This window comes from Papio anubis, chromosome 7 (genome assembly GCF_008728515.1).
Source record: "Papio anubis isolate 15944 chromosome 7, Panubis1.0, whole genome shotgun sequence".
Lineage (NCBI taxonomy): Eukaryota > Metazoa > Chordata > Mammalia > Primates > Cercopithecidae > Papio > Papio anubis.
Genome location: NC_044982.1, coordinates 68,946,193 through 68,961,979, shown reverse-complemented (window position 1 = coordinate 68,961,979; position 15,787 = coordinate 68,946,193). Strand labels below are relative to the sequence as shown.

Sequence of the window (15,787 nt, the reverse complement as noted above, 5' to 3'; positions counted from 1 at the left end):
ACTAGATGAGTTAAAACCCTTTCATTGTGTTCCCCTGTCTACATCAGCAGTTTCATCACAAAGTTTTCACAGGTTCAAATTGAAGTAAAGAATAAAATAAATAACATACCGAGTTTTTCTTAAATATTTTAGCTGAAAGATCGAGTGAGTGAATGGATGGCAACATTAATCAAGACAAGAAATACTGAAACATGCATAAGAATTAAAATAGTTTTGTTTTAAATATACTGAGTATCATATGCCAACAGTATAAGCAAGAGGAGATACCTTGAAGGCAGTTGGATAAGTGAGTCTAAAATGCAGAAGAGAATTTTGAGAAAGGGGTCTAAATTTGGAAGTCATGAGCATTTAAGTGTCATCAAGGGAGCAAAATGTAAAGAAAAGATGATAAAATACATCAACATTAAAAATACCAACAAAACAACAACCATAGTGATAAAAGAAACAAAAATCATATTTAAAGTCTTCTCATCCTTCTGATTGAAAGGGGGCAAGATCTTGAATACTAATGGCAAACCCTAGGTGCAGCATTTTTAGTGACTTTGTCTCCTCTGCTGGAAGGATAATTGTTATTTGCCTCTCTTGGATTTCCCTGGTTTTTTCCTCTTGGAAAGGAAAAATAAACAAAAAGCCAACTTCATTGCCTAAGTAATAGGAATGCTTTTTTCTGGAAAGAAAGTAACCAATAAGAATTTTCCTATTCTCACATTGACAAATACAAAAATTATTTTCAAAAAGGGAATCTACAATGAGATATTTACTTTGGTACAATTCAATTAATGATGAGGAATTTGTTCTGCTTTTACTCCTTCCTGTCCCTTTGCAATAAATTACCTAGTCAATAAGAGTAATTCAAGCCACAAAAATTCAGGAATAAGCCTTAAAAGTCTCTATACTTCTGGAAGCATTGTGGCAAATTGGAGCAATCAGGAACATGGTAGTTAGACCTAGCATCATGTCTCAGTTTCAAAACCCATTAGCTATATGGCTCTTATCAAATTACCCCCCTATATACTTTGGTTTTGTAATCTGATGGTAATTCCTATAGGTTGGTGCAAAAGTCATTGTGGCTTGTTTATGTGGCAAGTCACATTTATTGATTTGCATATGTTGAACCAGCCTTGCATCCCAGAACAAAGCTTACTTGGTCATGGTGTATTGACTTTTTAATGTGCTACTGGATTCAGATTGTTAATAGTTTGTAGAGGATTTTTTATGTCTTAGTTCATCAGGGATATTGGCCTGCAGTTTTCTTTTTTCATGTGTCTCTACCAAATTTTCATATCAGGCTATTGCTGGCTTCATAGAATAAGTTAAGGAAGAGCTCCTCTTCCTCAATTGTTTGGAATAGTTTCCAGTAGGACTGGTACCAGTTCTTCTGTGTATGTCTCGTAGAATTCAGCTGTGCGTCCATCCAGTCCAGTGCTGTTGTTGTTGTTGTTAGTAGATCTTTTATTACTGATTCATCTGATTTGTCTATTCCTATAGATTTTCTAATTTGTGTGCATAGAGTTGTTCATAGTATTCTTTGATGATTTTTTATATTTCTGTGGGATTAGTTGTAATGTCATCTTCGTCATTTCTGAGTGTACTTATTTCGATTGTCTCTCTTTTTTTCTTTTATTAATCTAGCTAGCAGTCTATCAGTCTTCTTTATTTTTCTGAAAAATTGGTTTCATTGATCTTTTGTATGGGTTTTTGCATCTCAACTTCATTTAGTTCTTATCTAATTTTAGTTACTTATTTTCTTCTACTAACTTTATTTATTCTTTTCTTTCTAGTTCCTTTAGATACAGTTAGATTGTTAATTTGAGATTTTCACAACTACTTGATGAAGACATTTAGCACTATAAACTTTCCTCTCAACACTGCTTTAGCTGCATCCCAGAGACTTTAGTAATTTGTATACCTGTTTTTATTCATTTCAAAGAATGTTCTGATTCTGCCTCAATTTTGATATTCACCCAGGAGTTATTCAGGAGGAAACTGTTTAATTTCCATGTATTTGTGTAGTTTTGAGTGATCTTCTTGTTATTGATTTATATTTTTAGTGCACTATAGTCTGAGAGTGTGCTTGGTATGATTTTATTTTTTTAATTTATGAGGACTTGTTTTATGACCAAGCGTGTGGTTGATCTTAGAATATGTTTTTTGTATAGATGAGAAGAATGTATGTTCTGTGGTTGTAATTTAATTTCTTATAACATGTTGTTACTAGAATACCAGATGAAACACACCAGCAAATATGTCCTCAGATAAACTGAATAACTTGAGGAAAATTTTTTAATGATGCTACTAAGACAAATAGTTCATTAACCTGTAATGTGAAATCTGTAGGTCTATAGTAACTCAAACCCTAATGGAAATAGCTCTGCACAAAAAACAAGGAAACCAGGCCCAGGTTTATCACTGTTTTACCTCACAATCTTGTATAAGGGTTTACTTGTCTGTTCTTCAGTTTCTTCATATTTAAAATGGAGAAATCCTAATCCTAGCTCTAGCCCTTTTCATGTTTCATGAAGATGTTGGGAAGATATCATGGAGTAATATTTAAAGCATCTGGAGCCTATTTTAGTGAGCTACATAATTTTTTAAGGACATTATTGATTTGGATAGTAAGAATAGCCTGCAGGCAAATCCTGCAAGGTGCTTCAACAGACACACACGTCTACCTTCCTGTTGGCACAGCCCATGTTTGGCAGGTGTATTCCATTCCTTACAGGAAGGAATAGGTGCTTCATTGTGCTACAGAAGTCAGTAAGCTTTCACAAAACTAAGTAAGTGACATTTTTCTCATTTCTGAGAGCAGATTTTCATAAATCATTTGACCTGGATAAATTGAGAATGTAGTTGATCTGGTAATTGTTGAAATATAATGAAGACATTGCAAAACATGATATTTAAGTATTTCCTCCTAATCTCTTACCTTAACAAGATATAAGAGTTCTAAATGGAAAGATGTCCTAATGTAGAAAAAGGAAACAAAAGTCAGATGAGCCTCTCTGTAAAGGAGAAGCCAGAAGAAGCACAACACAGATTCATCTCAGTAATTTAGGATTCCACTGATTCTGAATTTATAGTAACAATAATAATAACTAGACAAAATAGAGCTTTTATATTGTGAAGAAGGTTTTTTCACTAGTTAGTAGTATAAGTTATATTATGGAGAAGGGATACATTTAGCCAGTTTGCAAGTAATATTTTCTGGCTTTTAACAATATATGCAAAGAAGTGCTACTAATGTCTTATAATGATTTCTGCTGGGAGCTGTTTAATGGTTATTTCAAGTTACTATCAGATTTTAACAATAAACTTAAAATTTCATAGTGTAATTCTGTAATTCATACATTTTTCTTTCCCCTCATCCACAACTCAAGTTAATTAAATATTGCCTTAAAGGATTCATGTAGTCCTATGAGTCATAATATTCAGAGTGTATAAGTTAGCACTAGTTTTTAACCACTAGGGAAGGTTCAAGTATTGCAGACTAATCTGAGAATACAGTGAATTTTCTAATGACTCTTCTAGTTCGGGTATTTGTACCACTAGACTGTTTTAGTGGATATACAACATTTATGTATAGTTTGCATTTTAGAAAAGTTTGTAGTAATGAACTTAGACAAGATTTGCCTTTTTACTCTAAGATCATTACTGTGTTTCTTAGAGCAAAGTTTTTTGATGTACTGAATGATTTTGTTTTATTTTCCTGTTTTTTGTTAACAGAATTCTTGATAGATACAAAATCATCCAATAAACTTCAGCTAGTTTTCAGCATTATATGCAGTTGATTTGTCCATTCCTTACTGAAACTTCCAAATCTTCTAACCCAGCATATATGACACTAAGAATACCCTCATTCCTTTCGTGTCTAGCTCTGTGCTGTGTTTATTTGCAGAGGACCCTCATGCATGGATCCATATAAATGAGGCAAACTGTGAAGCAGACTAGACTGTGCCGCTTACCAGTCTTTGAGAGAGAAAGATTGTGTATATGAAAACTGCTAGGCATGATATTTACTTATAAGGAAGATTTCTGTGTGTATAACATCAAGCAAGATTTTTGGTTGAGGTTTTATGCTTTCAGTAAAGAAAATAAAAGAAGAAAACCAATTAATGGTCTGATTCTATCATCTTTTGTCAAGCAAAACTCTCACTGATCCACGTGAATGTGACCTCCCGCTCATAGAGTAGTCTAAGAACACTGCAGAATGGACTTCTGAACTTTTGACTCTCTTTTCGATTTAATTGACTAGTTTTTAATCAACCAAAAAAAATCATTTTCTTTGACGAAAAAGTCTATGTAGGTAATTTCCAGTGTATTTATGCTACTCAGAAATAGAAACTTGTTTTTTAATTAGAACAAAAAGTCTGGTTTTCTTAGTATCAAATCATTATGTATATTTAAATTATTTCCATTCTACTGTAACTTGAAATTTTTTCCACCTAGTCACATAATTTCTGGCTTTATTTTTATCAGCTGATTCTATGAAAAGATGGGAATTTAGTACCTCATAGAAGTTACACAGTATACCTACCAGTGAATCACTTATCTAGCTAAGTAACAAGTGAAACATTGCTGGTATTTGTTTTGAAATATGTGCTTTTCTTAGGTAAAAATCAGTTTATTCTACATTTAATATGTGATCCTGTCATTGCATAGTAAATGATTCATTCACAACCTTAATACAAGTAGGTAAATGCATTGAAGTAAGTATCTTATTAGATGCCACTTTGTGTGGCATCTAATGCTGACATAATTCAAGGATCTGGGTTAAAGTTTGTGTCATTGCTGGTTTTTGAAACGTCAGATACTTGGCACTCTGTAGCAGTGTCTTTCACAGTAATGCTTTGTTTCTTAACATGACTGTGAGGACTGCTCGGTCACAGGCAAATACTGTCCTTTATCAGCCAGGACATTCTTAACAATAATTGCCCTTTTTTTTCCCCTTCTCACCCCCATCCCAACCCCAACTTAGGTTGGAAAGGCTGGTGGATGTACTGAGAAAGAAGGTTGGAACCGGGACCATGAGGACAGTGATCTGATTGAAAAAAAACGACAGTCTGGGGAAGCGATCACATCTGGTGACCAGGCTGCTTCATTCAACACTGTGTAAACACTAAAGCCTTAACTTAGCAAACAGTTGTTAGAAGTGGGACACTCCAACCACATTCCAAGCTGAGATAAAATCAAATCACAAATGTTTAACCACTTTGCTGCTGACTTGAGTTATTTATCCAAATATATTAACTACAGACTTTTACCAATGGGTAGCTATAAGGTTACAGCTTATTTTGTAACTATTTTATATCTCAATATCTTTAATATAAATCTTTTTACTGAGAGATCATTATAGAAACATGTTAAAGTTGGTTAGTATCATATCTTCACATGTGGCCCTTTCTGAATCAAAGTGCAGCAAAGTAAATATTGTCTAAGCTTTAATCCACTGTGTTAGGTCAAAACTTCAAATACATGCATTTTTCAATATTTCTTAACTGATGAGAGAGGCCTAAACATGAGTGTGTAGTCTTCCTTCAATGCATGTATGTAATCTTTGTTAGTATTAAAAGATATTAAATATAGATGCCATGAATTAAATGTATAATTTGTTTAATAAGAGATGGATATATTAAAATTACATTCATCAAGGCATGATTTTTGTTTCACTGTAAATAATGCAAACTGTTTCAATAAAAAGAGCAGACTGTTAATGTGTACTTATAAATTCACATTGTCAGTATTTTTTAATGTTGGGTCTGAATAATTATCTAAATTCTACTTAAGCTATAAATCTCTGTCATTTTTGCTTGAAAATTAGCATGCCTCTGTCTTAAAAGAACAGAGACCATCAAACCTGTTAAGTATTCTTATTGTTTATCTTTTTTTAATTGCCATTTGATTTTTGTTGTGGAGGAGGGGGATCTAATACATAATATACAATAAAATTATAATGTAGAAATATAAGAATTCAGAAAAAAGTAAACTTGCCATTTGGTTGAGGTTACCTGCTTTTTATTTTATTTCAGAAATAAGATCATTACAGCATAGCAGTCATATAAAGTTATGAATAGAACTGAGATTTTTATGTAATTAGCTATAGAGAAAATACTTTCATATTTTTAGATGAGACAGATGAAAGACCAAGAGGAAATGACTGTGCCTGGAACAGAATGAAATAGACAAGTCGCGATTTAATTAGTGAAAATTTTGTAGGCAAGTAAAATTTTTTTCTAAGTCTATATATTCTTAATTCATCTTTAAGATTGGGCTAAATTATCTACCATTGCCTATTTACAGGATAAGTACATTCAGGACAATTTATTGCACCATTCTTTCATATACTATAGTAGATTATCCATTTGAATTTTGTTTTACTCCACAGGAAAATGTAAGCTACTTTGTCATAGGTGACAAAAGAATCATAGTACTAACAAACTCTATTTCTTCCCTATTAAATCTGTATCCATTGAAGTACATTTTTTAACTATGAGAATTAGAAAATAAGGGACAACAGAGGTTAAAACAAACTAATTTAATTTGCTCTATAGTCCTAAAGATAATTATATCCTCTCATAGACCAATGACTCTATACCAGAGAAATATGTAATGATTTAGTCATGCATGCAGTTTTTGTCTCTGGGCTCTATTTGAAATGTGTAACAGCTCCCTATGTGAAGAAAGAGCATCTTTAAAGTCATCTGGGAGGTGCAGGTAAGTAATGAGAAAGTTTTTGTCACAAAATAGTCCATTCCTGATCTCACTTAAAATAAGTCACAAGTAAACTTGAATTTTCAGTTTAATCCTGAAAACAGATGAACTTTTCTTGAGTTATTTTGTCTGAGTTTTTAGAAGACACAAAATATAGTATAAAGACATTTCACGATTTCCAAACAAATATTTCTACACTTAAATGATCAAATTAGAATAACCAATTCCTATAATTAAGATGTGGAACTTTTATAGAATATGATATTATAAAGTTAAATTTGCAAAATAATTGTAACATCCACTGTTGTTCAGTATAGGTAATCTCCCAAAAATATCACATCCTCTTGAAAATGAGTTGTCTACAAAATTTCAAGTTCAAAGTATTACAGCCAAATATTATCTTAATTTCTTACACTAAAAAGTGTCCATCAACAGTGTGCGGCCGGGCGCGGTGGCTCAAGCCTGTAATCCCAGCACTTTGGGAGGCCGAGACGGGCGGATCACGAGGTCAGGAGATCGAGACCATCCTGGCTAACCCGGTGAAACCCCGTCTCTACTAAAAACTACAAAAAAACTAGCCGGGCGAGGTGGCGGGCGCCTGTAGTCCCAGCTACTCGGGAGGCTGAGGCAGGAGAATGGCGTGAACCCGGGAGGCGGGGCTTGCAGTGAGCTGAGATCCGGCCACTGCACTCCAGCCTGGGCGACAGAGCGAGACTCCGTCTCAAAAAAAAAAAAAAAAAAAAACAGTGTGTCAGATGGTCTTTATATATTTTTTCTGTATGAATGAATAGCCTTGCCTACTGAAGATAGGTTCTCTATATATTCAACAATAATGCAACTTTAGAAGTATTCCACACTGCTGAGAAATGTTGCTTTGAGTTTGTTTTATACATCATCTACTAAATCCTATAGTAACATGAGAATTTACTTCTTCTTGTAAAAATAAGTAACTTAGAGGAAAGGCAGAAATGCTAATACTAACATTTGTAGCACTTGATTTACAAAGTCGTTTTACATCTGTTTTTCTTTTCATTTGATCCTATCAACAATCATAATAATAATAAATTATATATAACCCATATAATAATGATGATGATAATTTTAGTATTACTGTCATTATAATTATTATTATATTCATTCTACAGATGAGGAAACAGACTCAGTAAGTCTTGAAATTTGCCAAGGACTGGCTGGGACCTGGAACTAAGATCTTATAACCACATTCCATGTAACTATGAGTCTGTAAATCTCTCTGTAAGAAAAAAATTTCAAAGTAAAGATTTTAACTCTTGCAATTTATGTTGTTATAGTACCATTTCTTTCACATACTACATACGAATTCCTTAGTAATCAAAAGATTGTACACATTTCTTTCAATGAAGTACAATAATGTGAATTGCATGTGTAAACAGCATCACATTATTACCACCTCTCTGTGGTATTATAGTGGCAGTATGCTTTGCCTCAGCCTTCACTAATTAGGAATATTGTGACAATTCATTCCTAATAAAACATATCATGAGTCTCTTTGTACTATTTTTAATTTGGCCTGATGCTAAAACCTGTCAGCTTAGTTTTATAACATGGTAGTCTAAACTTCAAGCCTTGCTGTATCTCCTAGAACAATTTAGAGCTAAAACCAGTTATAAGCAAAGTTATTGGTTATAAGCAAGGTATAAGCAGTTAAAGCAAAGTTATTAATTATTAATATATGAGAATTTAAAATTTTATAAATAAGTTAGAAATTATTAATGTATTTTAAATACTTTATGGAATAAAATATTTTGCTTATTTTTTCAATGATAAAGTTGATCCTTTGTATATTTCCTTATTCAAATAAACTCAGTCCTATCATCTTATCAGGTCACTTATTTATATAATTAGTTTATTTTATTAAAAAGCTAGAATATTAAAGTGTATACTTTTGATATTGAATACAGTTTCTTAGAAAAACATTTTATATGTACTATTCTTAAAGATCACAATTATTTTTAAAGTTTCTATTTTCAAATAGTTGTGATTAATAAGGCATTGTATGATGAAATAGCCATGGCTCATACATTTTTGTCTTTTCACATATGATGTGTTTGGAACCCACATTTTTTACTGATTTTATTGTGTTGTTGGTAACTAGTATTTACTGCTAACCTATCTATTCATATTTTACATATATATGCATGCACACACACTGATACATTTACCTTTTTAAAAAATCATTTATAAATGAACTGTTAGGCTCCAGTGATTTCAGTATTTTGTTCATGTTTTATTGGAAATGCACGTGGTTTCTTAGGCTTTTAAACAAATACATGGAATGGTTGAGAGATTTATTTTGATCGTGCTTAGCTAAATATGTCATCTCTAGAAAAGATGTGGTTTGTTTTGGCACTGTTTTAAAAACTCAAATATTTTAAGCATTTGTTAAGTTGGAGCTTGCACATTTAAACTAGCAGCATACGTTCCAGAAGAGCATCTCAAGTTACCAAATTTTTTGTAATCCTTTTACTAGAATAATCTTTTTTGAAAAGGTTTTCTTGTGCTCGCTTCGGCAGCATAAATACTGAAATTAGAAAAAAAAAAAAAACTTTTTTATTACATGTTTTAGTGTAAGTTAAGTTAAACTTCTAAAAGTTGAATTATTTAATGTAGGACTTCATAAATAGAATTTGACAATGATAAATGTGTATTTTTGAGAATCATTAAAATATTGTATATAATGATATTCCTTTGCAGAAGTCTTTATATGCTTAATTTTTAATCTAATTGTCTTCTAAATATAGTTTTGGTGTATGCTAGTATTTTAGAAGCCACCAATTTCTGGACTATCTGATTATTAACAAAGATGTATTTTAATGCACAAGCCCAAATGTCTAAAATATATATTTACTTTGTATTCAAATAAAATCCCCTATTGCAAATCCTATACATAGTTCAATGCAATTCTTATACATCGATCTTAATCAAATGTATAAATGTACAATCCTGAAGACAGTGTACTAGATATGCAGTATAAAATTTATTGCAGTAAGGAAACAGATTAAGTTCACTGTCAAACTGTCTGACTTCCTTAACAAATTTAATAAAGATAAATGTCACTATGAACAAATTTGTTAGGCACCTTAGGAATCTTTCAAAACTATTTAGATATAAAATAAAATTATAGCAATAAAATATTGAAGAGAAATATCATTTTTAGTGAATATGGTTAGAAAGAACCTAAGAGGGGAGATCAAATTATTTTAATTAAAAAATAATAGACTGACTCAAATCTACCATAAAGCACCTCTACTCACTTTGGAATATGTACGTGGAATTTTGCTGTCAATAGCTGAAATCTAAAAACACTGTTTCTGTTGCATTTGATTATTCAATCATGATAAGGTAAATGTAAACAGACTATGTAGCACTGTTATCACCTGGAGTGAACTTAGAATTTAGTACATGAGTACAAGAGGAATGCAGTGGAAGTGGGCAGTAGGTGTCTTTGGGGCAAAAATTCTATAAACTGGTAATATCTAAACTATCACATTACTTTGCTAACTTATTGTTTCATGATGTATGACCTTTGTGATTTGTCACACATTTTACTTCTACATATGCACATAATTGTAACTTTTTTAACTTTAAAAAGTAATTATATTTAAGAAAATTTTTAAAATAAGAATGAACATATGTGATATTTACTCACGTATTTACCATTTCTAGCGCCCTTATTTTCTTTGCATACATCCATGTTATCCACCTGTTACCATTTTCCTTCTGCCCAAAGTATTTATCATCTATACTAGTGGAGAACTGTTGGTTCAACTTTTGTATGTCTGAAAATGTGACTCTTTTTCTGCCTTCATTCTGTGAAAAAAATGCTGCATATAGAATTTGAGGTTTACAGGGTTTTGTGGATTTTTTTCAGTATTTTAAAGACGTTGCTCTAGTATTTCTGGTTTGCTTTGTTCCTGCTGTCATTCTTATTTTTATTTTCTGTACATTATGTGTCCTCTAGCTGCTTTAAAGATTTTCCCTTTGTCACTTGTTTTAATCAATTTGATTATGATGTGTAGTGTCGATTTCTGCATGTTTTTGTGCCTGTGGTTTGCTGAACGTCTTGGATCCATGTTTGCAGTCTTTATCAGAAAATTTCAGCCATTATTTTTTCCAATATATTTCCCTATCACTTTTTCTTCTTTCTCTGGAACTACTATTCTCTGGATATTAAGCTACTTAAAGTTATCCTACAACTTGTTCATGCTTCATTCTTTTTTTTTAATTTTTACTTTTTGTGTGTACATAGTAGGTGTATATATTTATGGGGCACATGCGATATTTTTGTATAGGCATCCGGTGCATAATAATCACATCAGAGTAAATGGGATATCCATCACCTCAAGCATTTACTTTTTTGTTACAATTAATTATACCCTTTCAGTTATTTTAAAATGTACAATAAATTATTGACTGTAGTCACCTTGTTGTGCTATCAAATATTAGATCTTATTCGTTCTAACTATATTTTTATTATATTTCTTTTCAATTTTTTTCTGTTTCATTTTGGATAGTTCTATTACTTTGTCTTCAAGTTTGCTAATCTTTTCTTTTGCAGTGTCTAATGTGTTGTTAATCCATCCAGGGCCTCTTTCTTCACGGACATTGTATTTTTCATCTCTATAAGTTAGAATTGAGTTTTTTAAATTTTGTATGGCTCTCCTTAACTTGTTCATATTTTGCATTATCTTCCGCAACATAAAACATATACAGTGGTTTCACTTCCTTGGTTTTAGTTACCCACAACTAACCACAGTCCAAAAATAGGTAAGTATGGTACCATAAGATATTTTGAGAGACAGAAACCACATTCACATGCCTTTTATCACAGCATATTGTTATAATTATTCTATTTTATTATTAGTTATTGTTTATCTCTTACTATGCTCCATTTAGAAATTAAACATTATCATAGAAATGTACATATAGGAAAAAATTTATATAGGGTTCGGTACTATCCTTGGTTTCAGACATCTACTGAGGGTCTTGGAATGTGTCCCCCACAGATAAAAAGGGATTGCTGTACTAACTGTTTTAATGTTCATGTTTGTTAATTATGTTATCTGTGCCATTTCCAGGCCTGTTTCTATTGACTGATTTTTTTTTTTCTTACTATAGGTTATATTTTTCTGCTTTACATGCTGGTAACTTTTTACTGAATGCCAGTTATGGCAAATTTTATCGTGTTGGGTGCTGAATATTTTTGTATTTTTTTAAATGTTTTGAGTTTTGTTCAGGAATGCAGTTACATTACTTAGAAACAGTATAATACTTTTAAAGCTGTTTTATGCTTTGATGGGCAAGACCAGAGCAGCTATTCTAGAGCAGAGTTTTCCTCACAACCAAGGCAATCCCCTTCTGAATATATTACCTTATATTCTTTATAGTATATGATGACCATATGTAAGTTTAGGTCATTGCTCTGCCTTTTCTTTCCTGGTGATTTTTACCCTGGCCTTGCTAATTTGCTCACATATGTGTGTTGATCAATACTCAGAGAAAGACTCAAGGAATGGTCTATAGCTCTTCAGAGCCAAACTCGCTCTCTGGTATATTCTCGCTCGCTCGCTCTCTCTCTCTTTTTCTCTGTGCAGCCTCTCCCAGCCCTCTCTGCATATAATTTCTTCTCTCCAGTACTCTGAGCTGTAAATTCTGTCTGCTCTGGTGTCCCCAGATTCTCAACTCTGTGTCCTCAACTCAGGGAGACTTCCAAGCTCTGTTTTGGTTGCCCCACTCTACACTCTGTAAATTCTCCAGACTATAAGCGGGGGCAATCATAGGGCTCACTTCATTTGTTTGATTCACTGTCGTGGACTGCCTATTGTCCAAAGTCCAAAAACATTGTTTCATGTATTTTCACTATTGCTTTTTATTTGGTTGGTGGTGTTGGTTTTGGTTTTGTTGTTGTTGTTTTTCAGTTTTTTAAGGACAGTGGCAGGATAAATCTGGTCCCTGTTATTCCATTGTAGCCAGAAGTGTAGGCCCTCTTGTAGATCTTTTAAAATGTCATCCTGTTAATGTCTAGCTTCTCTCTTACCTGTTTAGAAATCAGCCGTCAGTCTTATTGTCTCCTTGAAGTAAACTTTTTTGTTTCTCTGATTGCTTTTTACATTTTTTTCTTTTACTTTGTTTTTTGGCAGTTTTATTTTATGCCTTGATGTGGTCTTCTTTTTATATTTCTTGCTTGAATTCAGAGACCTTGTTAAAGCTCTGTCTTCATCTTTTCTCAATTTTAGGACATCTTTAGTCAATATCTCTTTCTCCTCCTGAGACTTCAATTACATATATGTTAACCTTTTCACTGTGTTCCTATATTTTCCGTTCTTTTTTTCTAGCTATATGTGTAACAGTTTTGATTTTTGTTTTTGTTTTTGTGTTTTTAAGATACGGGGTGTTGCTAGGTTTCCCAAGCTGGTCTCTATCTCCTGGCCTCTAGCATTCCTCCCATCGTAGCCTCCAAAAGTGCTGGGATTACAGCCATGAGCCACTACACCTGGACAATTTTGAATTTTTTTGATTACCTGTCTTTTATTTCAGTAAGCCTGTGTTCTGCTTTGAAGGCCATCTATTGAATTCTTAACTTTAGGTTTTGAATTTTTAAATTCTACAATTTCTTTTTTTCTTTTTTGTACATTCTGATTCTCCAGTGAAATACTCATCTTTCTAAATCTATTTTCTTCCCCCTTTGCCTCTGTTTTCCTGAACATACTGGTCATGATTACTTTAAAGTCCATACCTATTAACTCCAATATCTGAATTACCTCTGGGTCTTTCTCTATCATCTATCTTGTCTCTTGGCATGCCTATTAATTCTTGATTGAATGTAACATAACCTGAACCTCCAGATGATTTTGTCTGCCTCCCAAGAGGGTTTATCCTTTGTTCTCTTGCGATGACTGAATGAAACCCAGTCACCTTTATCTAGTAAAGTACTTGTTGTTGGCTTGAATCTGGGTTCCAGTTTGAATAAGGATCAGTTGTTTCTGGTTTGCCTCCTTTCTTGTTGCATAATTCACTAGGGCCTTCAGTGGTGAAAGTGATATCTTCACTGAGCTTTTTTAGAAATTCTCATTTTAGCTTTTTTAATCTTTCACTTAGGATATCTCAGAATTTGCCAACTAGATATATGTGTCAGGCCCTTTAGGTCTCCAATTTTGTCACTCCAGCCCTGCAAAATTGCCCAAAGCTCTGCTAGTTTCCCTATTCCTAGAAGCAATCTTCTGCTAGGACAGAGCCCACATTATCAATTCCCTCATCTTCACCCAGAACCAGCAAATGCCTCCAAAGGAAAAGTGGCTGCAGATCATCAGTTTACCTCTCTGTTGTTCTCCTTTCTGGAATCTTAGTCTCTCTATTTGCCTTTATTTTACATCCTCTTCAACACTTCTAAACAAATACTGTTTTTTATACTTTATTCAGCTTTTCTGGTTGTTGTTGGCAGGAGGACTGGTCTATCACAAACTATTCTGTTTTGTCTCGAAGCAGAAATTCAATGAATTTTAAATTTCCTTTATTATAATTTTCATTTCTAGAGGTTATATTTTGTCTGTCTCCAAGTGCGTTTGATCATTTTTAGAGTTCCTGTATTTTTAATTTTTTTTTATTTTCTTACATGTTTTAAACATATATTTCATACTTAATTTCTGATAATTTTGACATGTCAAGTATTTGCTGCTCTGATTTTGTTGTCTATTATTTCTGCTAGCAGTCTTTATTTAAATGTTTGGTGATTCATTAATGTGAACTTATATCTTCTTAGAACTGTTCTCTATGGAGTTTTTCAAAGCCTGGGTTAAAGGTGGGTTCCTCCACAGAATTTTGCATTTGCTTCTGCCAGTCATTTGGAAGCATGTTGGATCACTTTAAAATCTTAATTTGACTTTTATTAGGCCACTTAGGTAATGTTAATTTGGGTTGAAAATCCACAGAAGAGCTAGCTTATGGTTATAAACTTCATAGGGGAAATTTTTTTTTTTATCCTTCATTCATAGCCTGAGTTCAAGATTTCTCTCCCCAGATGGGTTCTGGCTTTGTACTTTGTCCCCTGCTACATTACAAGGCCATGAAAACCCAAGCTCAACTTTACCCCTGTCATAAGACAAATGCTTTTAAGATGAAAACTGCCTTTTGTGCCTTACTTACCACTCAGGGTTGCATTTTACTTAGGTTTGGGCCTCAGAGTATTCCTTATTGACTGCCAACATATTGATGAATTTGAAAAGATGTTTTTCATATTCTATCCAACATTTTTAGTTGCTTACTGCAGGAGGTACCAGGTCCATCATAGCAGGAAACAGTAGTCAAGGTGGAATGTTATTAAACCTATACACACACACACACACACACACACACACACACACACACACAGAGAGAGAGAGAGAGAGAGAGAGAGAATTGCACTGCTAATAAAATGTTCTGAATTTAGTATCACTTGTATACATGATTAAAATGAGCAGATAATAAATTTACCTTCCAAGATCCATAATTGCAGCTCTTTTTCCCCACCAGTAACTACAAGCAGTTTTTCATTAAAGAAAAGAAAATGATTGAATAATCCAAATTAGCCTGGGCAAGAAAATTAACAGCTGCCTAAAATGAAATGTTTGAGTTATGAGCCATGTACCACTTTGGTTTATCTGCAGCCAAAAGGTTCAGAATCCTTATTCAATTAACCATGTTGCTTGGGAGGGCATGGTTGCCCTGAATAAGAGCTGCCTGGTGATGAGTAAGAGGTATCCGTGACACACAAGTTCAGACCTTGCAACTCTGTTTTTGTTGTTTGAACTTTCTTCTCCGTTGTAGCTAGGGATCCGGCATGGAATTTAAACACTTGTGTGGTAACTCCATTCCTTCAAGCCATTGTGTTGTTAAGCTCTAGCTAACGAACTTTTCACACTGGCTCCATGTAAAGCAAGACTTAGAAAACAGCAGTGATCAACATTTTTGGTTTTATAATAAGATTATATAATTTATATGTCTTCATGCAACTAAGATGCTCTTGCCTTCCTAGACCAACTGCTCCTAAAAGGTAGCCTTTAAA

The 15,787-nt window shown here is 33.1% G+C and overlaps 1 protein-coding gene across 3 annotated transcripts in view; it reads left to right on the top strand.

Moving 5' to 3' along the window:
• The window catches only part of MIPOL1 (mirror-image polydactyly 1), a 384,568-nt gene extending 377,405 nt beyond the window's left edge, over positions 1-7,163 (top strand). Inside the window, exons 13-14 of one of the 3 annotated variants that reach the window (XR_649664.4) lie at positions 4,976-5,109; positions 6,124-7,163. Coding sequence is in view for 2 of the 3 variants with exons in the window: in XM_031668175.1 (XP_031524035.1) it covers positions 4,976-5,042 (67 nt within the window). In the remaining variant the exon portion in view is untranslated. Of the gene's footprint in view, positions 1-4,975; positions 5,726-6,123 lie in introns of those variants that run through there. The other 2 variants (XM_031668175.1, XM_009211427.3) reach the window with 2 other exon arrangements.
• Positions 7,164-15,787: the final 8,624 nt, after the last annotated feature.